Source organism: Barbatula barbatula (assembly GCF_947034865.1).
Source record: "Barbatula barbatula genome assembly, chromosome: 24".
In the NCBI taxonomy this organism is placed as follows: domain Eukaryota; kingdom Metazoa; phylum Chordata; class Actinopteri; order Cypriniformes; family Nemacheilidae; genus Barbatula; species Barbatula barbatula.
Genome location: NC_136787.1, coordinates 12333982 through 12350068, shown reverse-complemented (window position 1 = coordinate 12350068; position 16087 = coordinate 12333982). Strand labels below are relative to the sequence as shown.

Here is a 16087-nt window from a genome sequence, read left to right as displayed (position 1 = left end):
GCTCGGTGTAAGTGTGTGTTTCTGAGACTTAATGGGTAGAGCATTGCACAAAAAATGTGGGTTCGATTCCCAGGGAACACACATACTGATTGGATGTATACCTTGAATAAACTGTGAGTTGTTTTTTGATATACGCATCTGTCAAATGCATAAATGTAAAATATATACGCCTTTACTCATGCAGTGATATGTGATTCGTGGTATTTTTACAGTAATACTAGCTGTGTTACAGTGCTGGCAATGGGTTTTAACATCTGGCAGGAAGCGTGCTTTCTGGGTGTGTGTTTATTGGGTATGTATAATACATGAGCCGAGCATTATTTTGCCAGCTCACCGCAGAACCTCAGAAGTCCCGTTGGACCGGAACTGTAAATTGGATGCTGTTCATCAGACCCTGTATAAAGTCAGATGAGGAAGGCTAGCCAAAAAATATTCTCAACTCTCTTTCTAACCCAACTGTCCCTTCTTACCACTTCCTGTCCCTTGTGTTTAGTCCTTGCTAGACTGAAAGCTCCCCAAACTGTCAATCATTCTGAGCTGCCACCGGGTGAAGCTCCACTGGTTGTAAATGGGCCTGAATATGCTACTGTAAGCCCCACCCTCTCCTAGCCTTCATAAGGGAATCTATGTACTGAACACATCAACGTAAGCCATGTCACCCGTCCGTTTATTGCTAATTAGCAGATAAAGAATGAAGTGGACCTTGAAATTACTATTTTTAGCAGTTGAAAATGCTGCATTTATGCATGAGTTTTTCATTACCATGTTTTTCACCTCACCATGCTCGGCTCCTGTGTTGTTTTTAACAAACTTTGTTGATTCATATTATATTATTGGATGCTCTACTTATGTGTTAAATATATTATCTACTGTGGAATTCAACTTTATGTAGAGTCACAACCATCCATATACTGTACAGTATGAGCTGATTGTCCATATCCAATCAGAATTGACAATTTTAATTCAGTTATGTTATAAAAAAGCTACATAAGTGCATCATTCATTTCCAAAAATCTTACATTTTGCTACGGTATATTCAATGACCTTTCATTTGAATGTACAGTATGTGTTGTTATTTTTACAATATAATGATTGTAAAAGTACGGCTCTCAAGCACCCCGCTTTGTGTCAGCATCCTATTCCAGTTCTACTCATCTTAAATACACATAAAAATGGATGTTCTCTTTGTCTCGGGTAGGATCCCTACTGCAGCGATGTTCTCTGAGACATGATGATAGTTGGACTCATACTCTAGTCGATGTCTAGGCGAAAGAGCCCTGCTGGTGGTAATAGCAGATGTAATGAGCCCTGGCCACTGAGTGAGATAAAAACAGCTTCTTCCTGCTTAGACTTTTATTACTCTGCTGATGAGCTGTGCAGTGCCAGACTGCTGGAATCAGATTTCCACAATTTAATGGCTTAATATTAAAAAGCAGACTAGCGATTGAGATGTGTGCACTGTCTGATTTTCTCTTTGTCTTTCTTTTACAGTGTGACAGCGAGACTGACCAAGAAGACAAGGTAACATTAAGTCTTATTTTTAGTGACGGAGCAGATGAACACTGTATTTACAGTATGTTTGACGCACAAGAACATACAAGATTTATTTATTCAATTTGTTCTTTATTTTGCTTTAAAAACTTTAGCTTTTTTTATTGAATATATTGTTATTTTTATTCCCATTTTTTTTATCTTTCATTGACTTTTGCTGATATAATGTTTAGCATATTACAGACTTATGTACCTAACAGATCCCTGCGCTCTGCAAGCGAACAACGTCTTGTGGTGCCATCCCAAAAAGGGAAAAAATCACTCTCATGTACCTTCTCTGGATCTGTTTCACATTTGTGGAATGATCTGCCCGCTGCTACAAGATCAGCAGATTCTGTAGCCATCTTTAAGAATCAGCAAACACATCTCTTCCGTCAACATCTGACCGATTAGTATTGGCTTCTATTTCTTTTCTACTTTTACTATGAAAAAAACCATCTAGCTTGTATACTGTGATGGGCTATATGAGACCAGTTTTTAATGCTCTTATGCATTTTGTTGTCCTTACGTTGTTCTAATTGCTTCCATTGTTTACCTCATTTGTTAGTCGCTTTGGTTAAAAGCGTCTGCTAAATGAGTAAATGTAAATGCATACCTAATCTTTCTGCCAGCGATGATGTCATTGTAATTTTTGTGTACTGAATTTGTGAAGTATAGCTGTAGGCAAGGCCGCATCAATGCTCAGGCTTATCTGGGCTCAAGCCAAGGGCCCTGGGCTGGGGGGACCTCGGTGATGTCGAAAAAAAATATGGAGTGTTTAAGTTTTTTAAGAGTGCAAATAGCCCAACTTCTTGGTAGAAACCATTTACTTTCTGCCCACCAGTATCTGAATGTAATAGAGAAAGAGTAAGAATGACAACATTTGAAATAGCGACTAGACGTCAAGTCTGTAGTTAATAGCTGTGCTGCTGGAGACCCAGGCTTGATTCCAGCTCATGCAAAATTTGCCATTTTGCCTTTTTCCATCACATATCAGATCACGAAAACATTTGTTTCCAATAAAATAAAAATGTATTTGAAATTGAAGTGTTTAATAATAAGATTTAGGATAACGTTAGGACGAGGTGTAGGGCTTTATTATCTCAATAAGTTTCCATTATTTTAATTATTTTATTACTGTACTCAATTGACTTAACACTCACAATGTTTCTGCACAGACACTCATAAAAATAAAAACAGTTGTTCGTAGCTCTCTCACAGTGTTCAGTATACGCGCACGGGTCCTCACACCGCTTTCTCTCTCTCAGCTTTCCGCTTTTTGGATGTTTTTCTCCGGGCCCCCGAAGCCAATCACTGCAATAAGACAGGAGTGTGTTTTTTGCACTTGACCCTGCCCGCTCCCGTCCCAATATCGCTGCGAGAAATGCTGCTATTTTCACTTAGTGTAACTGCATCTACTGCTATTTAAACTTAGTGTAAATAGCTGCTGCCATTTAAATAGTTAAAATGTTTTATTTTATCATTATTATTATTTTTAATCATGTGTCCACAGACCGTTTATACAAGTAATTTTTAATTTTTAAACTATTAAAGAATATTTTCAGACAATTAGATCGTTTTTTTTTATACATAAACACAAGGGTATCCTGTGGAGCGGCATTCATTTAGGACTATGTGCATAGCTAATGCAGTGATATTTATGTACTGTATATTTTACATGACTTATTCGTTTAGGTATTTTGATATTTCTGCAAAATAAATGTGGTTATTAAGATTGTGTGAATGTAGGCTGTAATTCTGGTGGATGAAGGGTCCCTCAAGAGGTAAAGCCCAGGGGCCCCTTACAGTGTTAATGCGGCCCTGCATCATTAGTAATTGTAGTATTAGTAAAATATGATTCATATTGATACCTTCTGTTAAAGCACCTCTTTATTCTTTCTTTAATCAAACCTGAATCAATGAGAATCCAAAATTAGACTCTCCTTAAAAGTGTGTGTTTCTGTTTAATTAGAATTACCATCTAGTTAATGACTGTGAGACGAGCTTAATTAACTCTGCATTAATTATGAATAACTAAATGGTGTGCTTTACGGGCCTCACAAGTTACATATTACACACTTTAATGTGTACTGCTGTATTTATATATGCTATCCACTGGCCGTGCGGTACGATGATGTTGATTTGCTTGAGCTAGATGGAACCGAATCCATCGATCTCACATTATTGTTTCAGTCACATATATAGTGTAATGATAGTCGAATTCGTTTTCTTTTTTTAAATGTGGGAATTTTCATTTAACACCGCTGTAGGCTAAGACCAATGCAAACTAGGCATGCTAGACAAATCTTTACACATGTTCGCGCTCGACTACACATTAGCGTGATGAGAAAATCTTTGTTGTTTTGCGTTTACACTTTTGAACGTCCCACGTTTGTTTTTTGGTAACCAGTGGATGTTTGACGAAGACGACTTAAATTAGCCATGTCACTCAGATCCCTTTTGTTGTGCGGTGTAAGACATTAAGCGCTGTTTGGCTCGCTGCGTTCCTGGTTCTCATTATTCCTCTAATGATTTTTACAACGTCATGTCATTCTCTTTGCCTTTGATTAATTATGTGTCAAAACAATGGAGGGGTTTATTCGGTAAACAAAGAAACAAGAGCTCTCTCTCTCACACACACACTCAAACACTTCAGAGAGATCTCTCCCTGTCAATAGCTCTTTGTGCGTTAAAATGTGTTTACAAAACCATTGGGTTAGGTTAGCAATGAGCGATATTTTCTTGCTTGCAGTAGGCTACAGTATATTTTCGGCAGGCGTTGGGAGGGAGGACTTTAATGGGGCAGTTCTAGTCATCCACAGACAAATGGTCTCTTTTTATTCTCCTCCGGCACATATCAGGAAATGAAAAAAACACTCTGGAGAAATCACTTCACTTTTACTATAAGAACCCGTAAATGCCAATAAATGACATAATGCTGTTTTCTGCAATAGAAACGCTTGCCCATTTTTACAATCAAACCTGCATTCCATGTATAATTTTTACTTCGAAACCAGACAGAAATAACCATATGCTGACAGATTGCTCAAACATATGCCTTTATTGAAGCCAGCTTAAAAGGAAGGGCGTAGTGGCCGCATAAATCTAATAAATAAACAAGAAACGCTTAGGAATGTCTGAGCGGCTACAAAACAGCTGTACTTTTATTCTTTTGAGATTATGAGCTTGAATGGGAACGCATGTGTCTCAGTGAGTGTGTGTGTGGCAGTGTGCATGAAGTGCGAGAGCGTTTAATGGCCTTTTGACATCTCGTTTGTGTTAGCTGGAACGGAGCGAGAGATTTATTAAACGGTACAGTCGGTACACTGTTCATCATGCAGGCCGGCCTAATCCAGCTGGAATCGGGCCCTGGTCCTGTCTGCCCTCTCTGGCTCACTCTGCTCGCTCTCCCCTGCTGCTGGATGAATTGGCAGCAGGCAGGCCGAGCAGGGGCCAGAATGCACTGAAAGTGTTCGGATGGCCCTGGCAACCACGACTAGCCTCAACCTTCCAGGGCTCTTGGCTTCAATTCTGTCTCCGGCAGCCCGTTTCTCTCTCTCTCTCTCTTTCCCTCCCATGGTTTCTCATTCTCTTTGCCAGGGATCTTGTTCTCACATCTCCTCGCAACCCGCTCACCCGCCGGACCCCGGGCCACCGCCCCTGTCCCGATTTGTGTGCAGCAGAAGTGTCTGTTATTAGAGAGAGCAGGTAGGACTCGGTCCTTCTTATTACTAGCCGCTCGAGGGGGATTATTATGTATGGTGTGGCTGGCAGAGAGAGAGATTCCACAGCCTGACGGACTGTTTGATGTTCCACGGCTGCCCGGATCCAATAACGTCCCATTTTCATGGCGCTGTTAACACTAACAGGTCTACGCCATCTGAGAGCGTTTAAAGACCGTTGAGGCTGAAGTGAATCTGCAGCGACTTTTGCCAGTTACAAATCGGCACATTTGCTCAGGCTTAGTGCCTCTCAAGGCCTATAATAAGACTCTTTTCATTGGAATCATGGTGCAGTTAGTAGCTCGCAGTGGCGTAAGTTTGTTTTGAAAAGGGGTGGGGACAGAGATGACAAAAACAATACTTTTACTAACTCCTAATAACTCGTTGGGAATATTCATCATATATTGTGGCTGCCCGTCCTTTGGCTACTCCGCTTTTCCGACTCCAGCTCTCACAGTATGTGGTTCCCAAACTGTCATTTGGGGAAGGTCACTTGGCTGTTGCGCTGCATTACACTTAAAAAAAAAATTTCCTATGACAAAAAATGTCACTCGTTCATGGGTTTACGCTTTTTTGTGCTTGGACACGGGATGCGCAAGCAAGCACCGTGAACGCGGATGATGCACGCATTATTTTACTGTGTGGCAAGTGGCTAATAATATAACTATTTATATTCTATTAAATTTATATTCCATTTTATTCCATTTATGTTAAATAAATAACCGTCTATAGAAGGTTTCATCTTATAAACATAGACAAACGTTACTTTTGTGACCCCCCATTTGACTTCCGGTACACATTCACAAACAATGAAGTGCCCTTAGATTATTTCTGATAACAATCAAAAGAAAACGATAAGAACTGTTACTTGGCTAAACTTGTCTCTCCAATATTTTGAATTTAGACCCCGATCCCAAGCTCAACCACCATACGGTTTGTTTAAATGCGACCAAATTCTTTATTTAATAAAATTATTATACAGTAAAATAATAACACAAATTAATATTAACATAAATAAAATATAATATCATTATTTTTATTTTAAGACACTAGCCAAACACAAACCGGAAGTTAACTGGGGGTCAGGCACGTGTCTTTCATTATAAAACCAGTATTAAAAAAGTATATAAAAAAATAAAACGAATTTGACTGTAAATAAATCTAAAAATGATTAAAATTGACAATCAAGTAATAAAATAAAATAGCAGACAATAAGCACCCAGAATAGATGGGAATTCTTATATTCACTTGTTGCTGTGCATTGCTTTTATTCATCGTTTCACCTCTATTTATGAAATCAATATTTGGTGTGACCACCTTTGGCCTTTTGACCTTGTTACCCTTGCTACTGAGTTTTAATGCAGTTTTGCTGTTCCAAGTATTTTGTGTGTATGTGTTATGCTATTTTTATATTATGTTTTGACTAATGTATATAAAATATTTGTTATATTTTTTGTTAGTAATGATCGGACACCAATTTAAACTTTACATTAAAACCACTAAAAGCAAATTGTGCTGAAAAATAGTTTTATGTGTACTAAACAATTATCAGCCCATTACCTTTAAAAGGTAGCTGTAGATGACAGCTCACACAGGCATGGAGAGATTAGTCTTAAGTGCCTTTAAAGCATCCCACCTTTGGCTCTAAATTAACATCCTTTCGCTTTTTAATGCACTTGATGGAAAATAAGAGGACCTCTATCACCGAACTCTTTTAACAACCCTCGCCCCCTCGCTCTATTCACCGGCCCTTCAGTCCTTCCTGCATATTTCTCTCCCATTTGTGTGTGGCCAAGGGCTGAGGACAGCATTTGAACGCAGTTGTAGTTTTATTAGCGGCTCCGAGCCGGTGAAGTGCTGTAATTTCACTCACTCTGCTCTTGTTTGCGACCTGCACTTTTTAGGTGACGCTCGGAAACGCGGGGGTCCTTGACACCGAACCACGATTGCAATTGCAGATGTGTTTGCGAAAACATCTCTGCACCAGTTTTTTCTCTTTGTACCCTCTTCCGCCTCCATTCTCATCTGCTCAAGATGTTTGCCCTCAGGCGGTTGTAGGAGGAGAAGATGCACATTAGTTTCTCCATCACTCGCTGGCACACGTAACGTTTTTATCTCACTTTCCCGCTCTCGCTCGACGAAGCGGGCCGGGTAATAAAGCTTCGCGAGCGAGTTGTCAGCAGTAAAAGATTATGTGTTTTGCCCTTCCTGCATCCAACAAAGCAGGGGTGGGGGGATGTGGGACTGAGCGAAGCGGTGTTTACAGGCTTGAGTGGGCGCTCGTGAGGCCGGGACAGGGGCTGATTGCTCTGGAGTGGCCTGTCAGCCGGTGATTTGTCACATACTTTATCATACTCGTCAGTCCGCCGAGCGTTGTCATAGCTAACGTATCGCCCCGCGTTTGTACAGGCCGTGTAGGAAATTTGTATTTACTTTGGGGTTGGGGGGCGAGGGAGGGAGGGAGGGAAGGAGGAAGAAAGGGGGGCGGTGGTGTAATTTGTTCCTCGTGGATAATGTGACCCTGAGTGGAGCCGGATCATGGGTTAGTTGAAGTGATATTTTCCGGTAATGGTAGTCGTACATCACGGCTGTCAGACGGAGTTAGGAAGCATGCACGTAACAGCTCCATTTCAGCCACTGCAGGCATCTGGGATTATTTTCCATAACCAAGTATGACATGACCGCTCTGCGGAGTGCATTAAATTTTTACTGGCTTTTCTTCCTTTGCTCTTTCCCTCCCTCTCTTCGCTCACCAGTCGGTTCAGTGGCATTTCCCCTGAGCCGACCCAGAGCCAAGTGGGAGGGGGGAGGGATTCGGGCTGGCAGGGTGATTGATGCTCGGGGACCCGGCGTCTTTCATCGAGGCCGGGCTGAGTCGCAGACCTACACTGGCACCCCGCTGCTGCGGTGACTGTCAAAGCTGCTCGCCGACGGTCCCACCGGTCCGCGGTTTCCTCCTCCCGCACACACGCTCTTTCGCTCCCCCGTTGCTTTTATTCCTAATGACGTGTTTATTTCTTAATTTCCTTGCTCTGGGGCTATTTTGATCCTTTTTATTTCCAGGCAAGGTCAGCATTGTAAATGCCAGAGCGGAGGGAGACAGATCGCATGTGTGGAAGGCTAATCGCTGGGATCCTGGGGCGGGCGAACAGGCAGTGCTCATTATAGAGGCCTACCGCAAAAATGATGTGACGACCTTACAGCCCCTCAGACCTGCCAGACAGCAGAAGGAGAGAGAGAGCGAGGGAGAGAGGGAGAGAGAGCAGGGTGATGCATGCTGCTTGATGGATGGGCAGGTCAGCAGGCTATGCTGTCACAAACCACCCCCCTCACCCTGAGCGTCGCCCTCATTTTCTAAATGCTAGAGTGGTGCATTATGGGAGAAAGAAGCGTGCTTGTTGTTTTGAAGTCGAGGCTGATTTTTGATTGACACCAATTGAATAGAATCTCAATGTTTTTGAGAGCAGCTTTACATATATTAAAAACATTTTATATATGCGGTTTGTGTGTATTAGCAACATATATTTTGCAATAAACTGTGGGAAGCCACAACATTGGTGGCAGTGATAATTTAAAAGTTGATTTAATATTATATATAATATTCATATTTTAATAGGGCTGACAAACGATTAATTGCATTGAAAATAATAGTTTGTGTTTAGGGTACATAATGTATGTCTGTGTACTGTGCACTGTGCACACTCATTTTGTATTTATAAAAACATACACAGATGCATATATTTAAGAAAATTATAAAATATAACAGTTAATAAACATACATTCATTGGGAAATATAAAATATAAACATTTCCTTAATTTGTATACATGTACAGTATGTGTATGTGTTTATAAATACAAACTGAATATGCACAGTATACAGACATACAGACAGTATGTTATGTAAACACAGCCCTCGTTGAAAACATATTTTTTAAACCGTAATAGATTGTAATTGCCAATTTTGGAAGCAGATTTTTTTATTTTCTACACATTATAGATATAGCTCTGTGCTGTACTGTAGGGTATGATACAACATGACACGATACTGCACCATTTAATAGACCATTCTCCAAGAAGTACAACACTCCTGATAGAACACATACATCTAGGAGATGTCTAGTTGATGTCTGCATTTACATCTGCAAGACGTCTCCTGTTAGATGTCATAGAGGCGTCTAGAAGATGTCTGTAAGATGTTTATGATTTAGTATGTAAAACTGCTATTTCTTTAGTTTATCTTGTTTTACATCCCAGTACTATACCGTACTAAACAACACTACGCTATGCTATGCTATTCTGCACTGTACTGAACTGTACTAATAGTTAATCCCTTTAAAATATACATGTATACTGTATTTCACACATGCTAGAAAACTGTGTGTTTGTGTGCGCATGTTTTTTTGTAGAAATGGTGACTTGCAGCTATTGTTTGTGCTGAGCATAAGCAGAGCGCCCGAGGCAACCACTAATGACCCCACCGACCCCTGCTCGCAAACACAATCATACACATTTACACACAACCTCCCCTTCCTCCATCACCCCAGCAGAAAGAGCCCCCTTCTGTCACGCTGTATATCCAGCCGCTAAGCCTCACCTCTACACGTGGACAACTATCAACCTTGTTAGTGTCGATTCAGCATCATCCTTTTTCCTAAGGCCACCGCAAGCCCTACTGATGCCTCCAGATTCCTTACACACACACACACGCACGAATGAGGGCCCATGATGGTTCTCAGGTCCCTATAGACAGCTCAGTGTGGCTAGGCCTCCAGTGGTTGAGGTTTGTATCCAGGGACGGGACTAAAGCTGTGTCCTCTTGTCATTAGGGACACAACCTCCCATCAGGGACCCTGAAAGCGCGTACTCTTCTCTGGCCCCACACGCCTCTTTACGCCCTTTCATGGATCAAGATGGACAGCAGCGTGATGCATTACAGCCCGGCACGTAATGCCTCATGTCCTTTGCTGTCATACTTTATCCTTGTCTCAGAAACTGACTTAAGTTCTAGTCAGGCACTTAGAGATGGGAAAAGGGTAAAGATCATCTGTGGACGTTTTTTTAAGCTGAGCAAACACTAAAATTTCCAACAAAATACAGAGTGGCTGCATAGCATAAAATTGCTGATAAAATAAAGGTTAACCAGGAGATAGTTCAGCGGCTTTCTGCTTTTAAGTTGCGCGTTGACTTCCACCTAGGGCATGAGATATTTTATGCTTTCCATTATCAGAGTTTCCCAAGAGCCCTCGACCTCAGCATTCATTTGCGCAAACCAATAAAAGGTAATAATACACCTGTGCGAATCGAACAAGGTTGCCAAGTCCTTGAAATCCAATTGAAGGGAAAACATCCCTTGTGAATTACGGTACAGTGGCGAAGCTTTAAATCACACCAGAATGGAAAATGATTCAATCAGCATTGCAAACTACAAACACAACATCAAATCGAGGCGACGAATAAATTCAGACAAGCAGGTTGTCGGGTGAATATAGAGTTATGTAGGTTTATTTTGCTTTTTTTAGAGAACAGAATAACTGATAGTCAATATATTTTTCTACATGTATGTTGTATGCTTTTCAATATGCTATTGTGATGTCATCGCCTCTAAAATGATCAAATATAATAATTAAGCACAGGTGTGTTTCCTTTTTCGCAAATATCACTTGCCTGCTGTTGCAGTTGATGCTTGTCACACGTATAGTGAAAATGATCTCATGTAGTTACACAATTTCCCACCTAACTACTCGCATAGCTGAGCGATGGATCTATGTGTGACTTGTGAGCGTGTACCTGTGAAGCCGTCTAGAATATTCTATTCCACGTGAGATGAGATGTGCGACGGATCACACCTGGTCTGAGATGTGGCTTGCTATCTGCGCTCATTAATATAGATGAGAGCACGTCGACTGTTACCTGCTTTAAATAATGCAGCTGATCAGACTTTGGAATCAGATCCGCGTCTGCTAAAAGGCTTTTTGTCTTTAACATGGACTAGTAGAACACTGAATGTCTCAGACTTATGCAGGTTTTTTTTCACCCTTTTTGACCATTTCTTCTCTTTGCCGTTCAGTCTTACTGTAGCATCCTCCACAGGCTGAACGCCGTTTCCAAGACAGTCCAAGGTTAAAATCAGTACATGTGGTGGACGTCTGTCAAGGCCTCTTCATCTATACACAGTGCCCTGACCTTATACACTCAAACTCACTCACAATCTGCTCCAGTTTTTTGAGCAAATACACTTCTCCTGTCCTTCAGAGTTTAGCTTAGTCGAGCATGTAATGTCCATAAACTATATTTGGAAGAGTAGTTAAATACTAAATGTATTTAATTGACAGTTTCCTTTCATACAGAGCACCATGCATTGCATTTAGAGGACAAAAGCGATTCTCACTGCGGCTGTGTGTAGTGCAAGATTCTGGTATATCATTTGAGATATTGAGATTTTGTACATCGTACTTCTGTATATTTTTATTCAAGTCAAATGTAATTAACCAATACCTTTTTTAGATGTGACTCGGTCTGTAAAAACAGCTAGTCATTTTTTACTAGATTTTTTCTACATAAATTCATTCTACATAATATAAAGGACATTCTTTGAATAAATAACCTTGATATCTTAAATATTGAAATAGTAAGGCCATGTCAAAGATTGAAATCATAATGAAATAAATGGTTGAAAACTCTGATGCTTTGTTATCTCATCATTAGATTTTGAGACTAGGCATGGTTTTCAAGACAACAATGAATTTACAATGAATGTGATACCGACATGTAAACTTATGAAAGTATCATTTCAAATACGGTAGAAAAGCACTTCTATATACCACTGCGTTGTATAACGTTCTTTCGTCTTTTATTCACCCTCGTATCGCTCAAGAAGTCAATGGTAGCCAATATTGCTACCAACTTTCCTTAGAATATCAGTACAGGTTAGGAACTACTTGAGTAAATGAAATAATTAAATTTTTAGGTGAACTGTCGCTTCTGGGTGAACAATATGTTTTTGTGTTCCTGAAAAAGGAGCAGACATTTTTAGTTTACATAATATTTACTAAATTCACTCAAATATTTGAAACAGATAATGCATTGACAAGGCTGTAGGCGGATTTTGGATCCCACACTGGGCAGAATAACAGCTTCGGTTAATCAGCCAATCAGACGCCGTTATTGGCTCAAAATGACATAAAACCTCAAAACGGCCAAATGTTGCTTTAAGCATTCACACCATATAAGACAATTCTTCCTATTGTGTAACAGTGTGTATGTCAATAGAAACTGCCAATGAATTAGCTGCACTACAAGTTTATACAAAATGACACTAATGACAAGTGGGCCGGCGCTTCTGCTGAGCTCGCCGGACATGCAAACGCATGTGGAGGCACATCCTTAGTCTGCAGTCCCATGTGTTCACCAACACGCTTGTTATAGCAGAATAATTGGAGGGCGTTCATCTTTGCAAAAACAGGTCAGGTCAGGAAAATCATGTCCGTCTGCGTCCTGATTAACCCCAAGAGGGTGATCGACAAAAGAGCTCGGCCTGTCTTGCGTGAGACGCCAATTATATGTACAAGACATCTCCGGCCTAGGGGAAATTAAATGGAATTCCCCACTTGGCCGTGCAGCCGCAACCTCACGGGAGACATTTCGGCTCTTATTAAAACAGCCCCATTGTCTGGGCTTAAGGGTCCAGTGTGTAGAGCTGTAAATATGTAAATATAATGCCCATAAGGACTTTTGCTTACAGCCGTGTGCGTGTGTTTTACAGCGCCTTGCACCATTTGTAACAGTCGGTATTGACTGAGAATAATGAGGTTGCCCTGTTGATCTCCTGCATTGTAACTGAAGCTCATTTTTACATGGACGTCTGACACCAGTGGTATGGTGATCTTTCTGCTATCAGGGCCTATTTAAACACCTCAGCAGTGTTCCCTCGGGCACTGAGAGCAGGACAGGCATTGATTGTGTCCGTTTGCTCTTAGTGAGGCTGTAACTGGCTGTGGCTCAGGACAAATCACCACTGAGTGGCCCTCTGGAGAGAAATGGAGATTAATGAACCTCAGTGGATAGTTAGTTTGTTTTTGTTTAATCGAAAATAAGAAGCTAATTATTTACTCTCGGTTTTTATGGAGAGTGTCTTATTTAAACAACATGTCACATTAACAGACGGGTAATTAAAAGTGTGTCTGACTTTTAACAATGGACTGAGCATCAGATAATAAAATCAATCCTTTTCATGGTCGCACCCCCCTGTAAACCCATTTAAAGAACTGGCGCCCCGCCCTCCCAAACTGTTCATTGAGGGTAGATAAGATAATGTGTAACATATGTTTTATATATATATATATAAAATATATGAAATGGCATTTTATTTACACGCCACTCCAAAAACATCGGGAGAGAAAGAGACTCTCGTACATACTTATTTGATCCACCTGTATTAATGACGATGTAGAGGTCATTGCTGCTGCTTCCTTCCATCAATTTGCAATCGCGTTCCTCTTTGCATTCGCGATCGAGTTCCAAAGGTTAGGGTTTTGGGGAACCGTAGCACCCCACCTGCCATACCTCATAGCTAGGGTTGGGAATCGGTTGAACTTTAGCGATTCTGATTCCGCTTATCGTTTCCGAATTTTATCGATTCCCAGGTTTGATTCCACAGTTGAAGTAAAACATTTAGATATCAACCTGTATAATCATTTAGCCTGCATATTGACTGGTTTGCAAAAAATTATCTATTTATGAGCACCATTTTGTGTATATTTATACACATAGCAACCCTGTTGTGTCTGATTTATAAGAATTTGTATTACAATAGCTTAACTACATCATGGTTAAACTGTAATAACTGTAGTGAAACTGTGGTCAATTTGTGGTTGATGTACTTTATTAAGTTAACGCAAGCACAGGTACTGCAGTTGTTCGGTTACTAACATTCTTCAAAAATATATTTTTTTCTGTTCTGCGAAAGTCATACAGGTTTGAAATGACAAGAGTGCGAGTAAATTATTAAAATATAAAAAAAATTGTGTGAACTATCCCTTTGCAGCATCGACCTGTGCATTATAGGTGAATTAGTAAAAATGCCCATTGTGTGTGTTTTCTATTTTGTGTTTGTTTTTTCCCAGTGTCACCGGACTGAACGTCCCTAACATAAACAAACACACAAACATTATCAGTTTGGTATCTGTTAATTATTCATCGCTGAGGCCGTAGAGTGGTTCTTAAGAAAGCACTTTTGACTTGCAGCTTCAAAAGCCTCTCTTAGTTTGTAAAAGCCCGAAAGCCGGGAGTTCTTTACTCATCTTTATATCCTTGCAAGCGTAAATCACAAGTAAACATCCGCCCTGCACAGTCGAGGCTCTTACAGAGACGTATGACAACAAACGGTTGAAGATAAACACGGTTTTCTGTGTTTACTGTGACAGAAGAAAGCAGAACCGTGTGTGGATGTGTTTATTTGTTAAAAGGTAATTAGTACCCAGATTGCTGCCTTTCCAGAGGCAGATAAATATAAAACAGTGGATTACTCTCATTTGTCACGTTCACTTTAACTACTTTTAATTAGACTGTTCACATTACAACCTTCTCTGGGCGAATCTGGGTTTGTTCACATAGAAAGTCTCTTGTTTTTTTTTTATGTTATTTATTTTTCATATGATAGTTTCATTTGCAGAGAGACACATTTATAGATTGATTTCCCCAATTGTGTTTAGTGATGCAAGTGCCTAAATTACACACTTCATTTGTAAAAGGACTCTTTAAAAATAATACATTTATATGTTTGCTGGCCCAGTCACTTCTCTGTTTTATTTAAATCCAGAATAAAACATGTTTAGTGGATATTAGACTTTCACTATATGATTATCGTGACCAAAGGAATTCGCAATACTTATTTAATGTGTTCTTAACATACATACATAGGGAATAGGTCAAATTTATATTTTAACCATTGTGACTCAATACTTTGAATATTAAGAAAATAAGTAAGAAGGGTCAACTAGATGCTGTGAATCATTAACGGAATCTATGTCGTATCAACATGATATCAGTCATCACTGTTACTATCACGGTTATTGACAATACCGATGTATTGTTTTACCCCTAATGTATACAATATACAGCCATGGAAAAAAAAGACATAATTATGTTAATTTTCTGAATTTACTATTTATACAGTAGGTATGTGTTTAGGTAGAATGGTCATTTTGTATAATTCTGTGAACTACTAACAATATTTCTCCCGAATTTCAAATGAAAATGTTTATTTGCGTTTATTTTCCGAATATGAAAACTGGAGAAACATTTCATAATAACAGAAAAGATGCTCTTTTTTTCAGACCTCTAATACTGATAAGAAATACGTTTATATTTACTTTTAAGCAATACAACGGTATATTTGTACATGTATTTAGGAAAAGTGAAAAATGTGTCTTGTCTAGAAATCTAGAAATGCTGATTAATAAAAGTTTGGAATGGTCTCTTAATTTTTTTCGCAGCTGTATTTTAAAATAATAATAGGGAATAATAAAACCAACTCAGCCTTGGTTTGGCATCAAATGAAGCAGGAAACTATAACTAGAAATTGTCTGTGCAAATGAATGTCTTCTATTCACCTATTCAATCTATTCACTTACCATATACTCATTTAAGCTCGATACATAAAAATATGGTGCTCAGAAATCATTGTTTTACAGTTATGCACTTTGCATGTATCTGTAATGAGTATAAAACAATTTTATCACACGCAATTTCTTTTCAATGCTAATCAAACACAATATTAGACCCAACACGTACGATTTCACATGCAAAGAGTGCGCTATCGCGCACGCACACTATTA

General features: G+C 39.7%; 1 protein-coding gene across 1 annotated transcript in view; it reads left to right on the top strand.

The window, feature by feature from the left end:
• auts2a (activator of transcription and developmental regulator AUTS2 a) overlaps positions 1-16087 on the top strand; it is a 263341-nt gene that overhangs the window by 164913 nt on the left and 82341 nt on the right. Inside the window, exon 5 of the mRNA XM_079448862.1 lies at positions 1492-1521. Within this exon, the coding sequence (XP_079304988.1) occupies positions 1492-1521 (30 nt within the window). The remainder of the gene's footprint in view (positions 1-1491; positions 1522-16087) is intronic.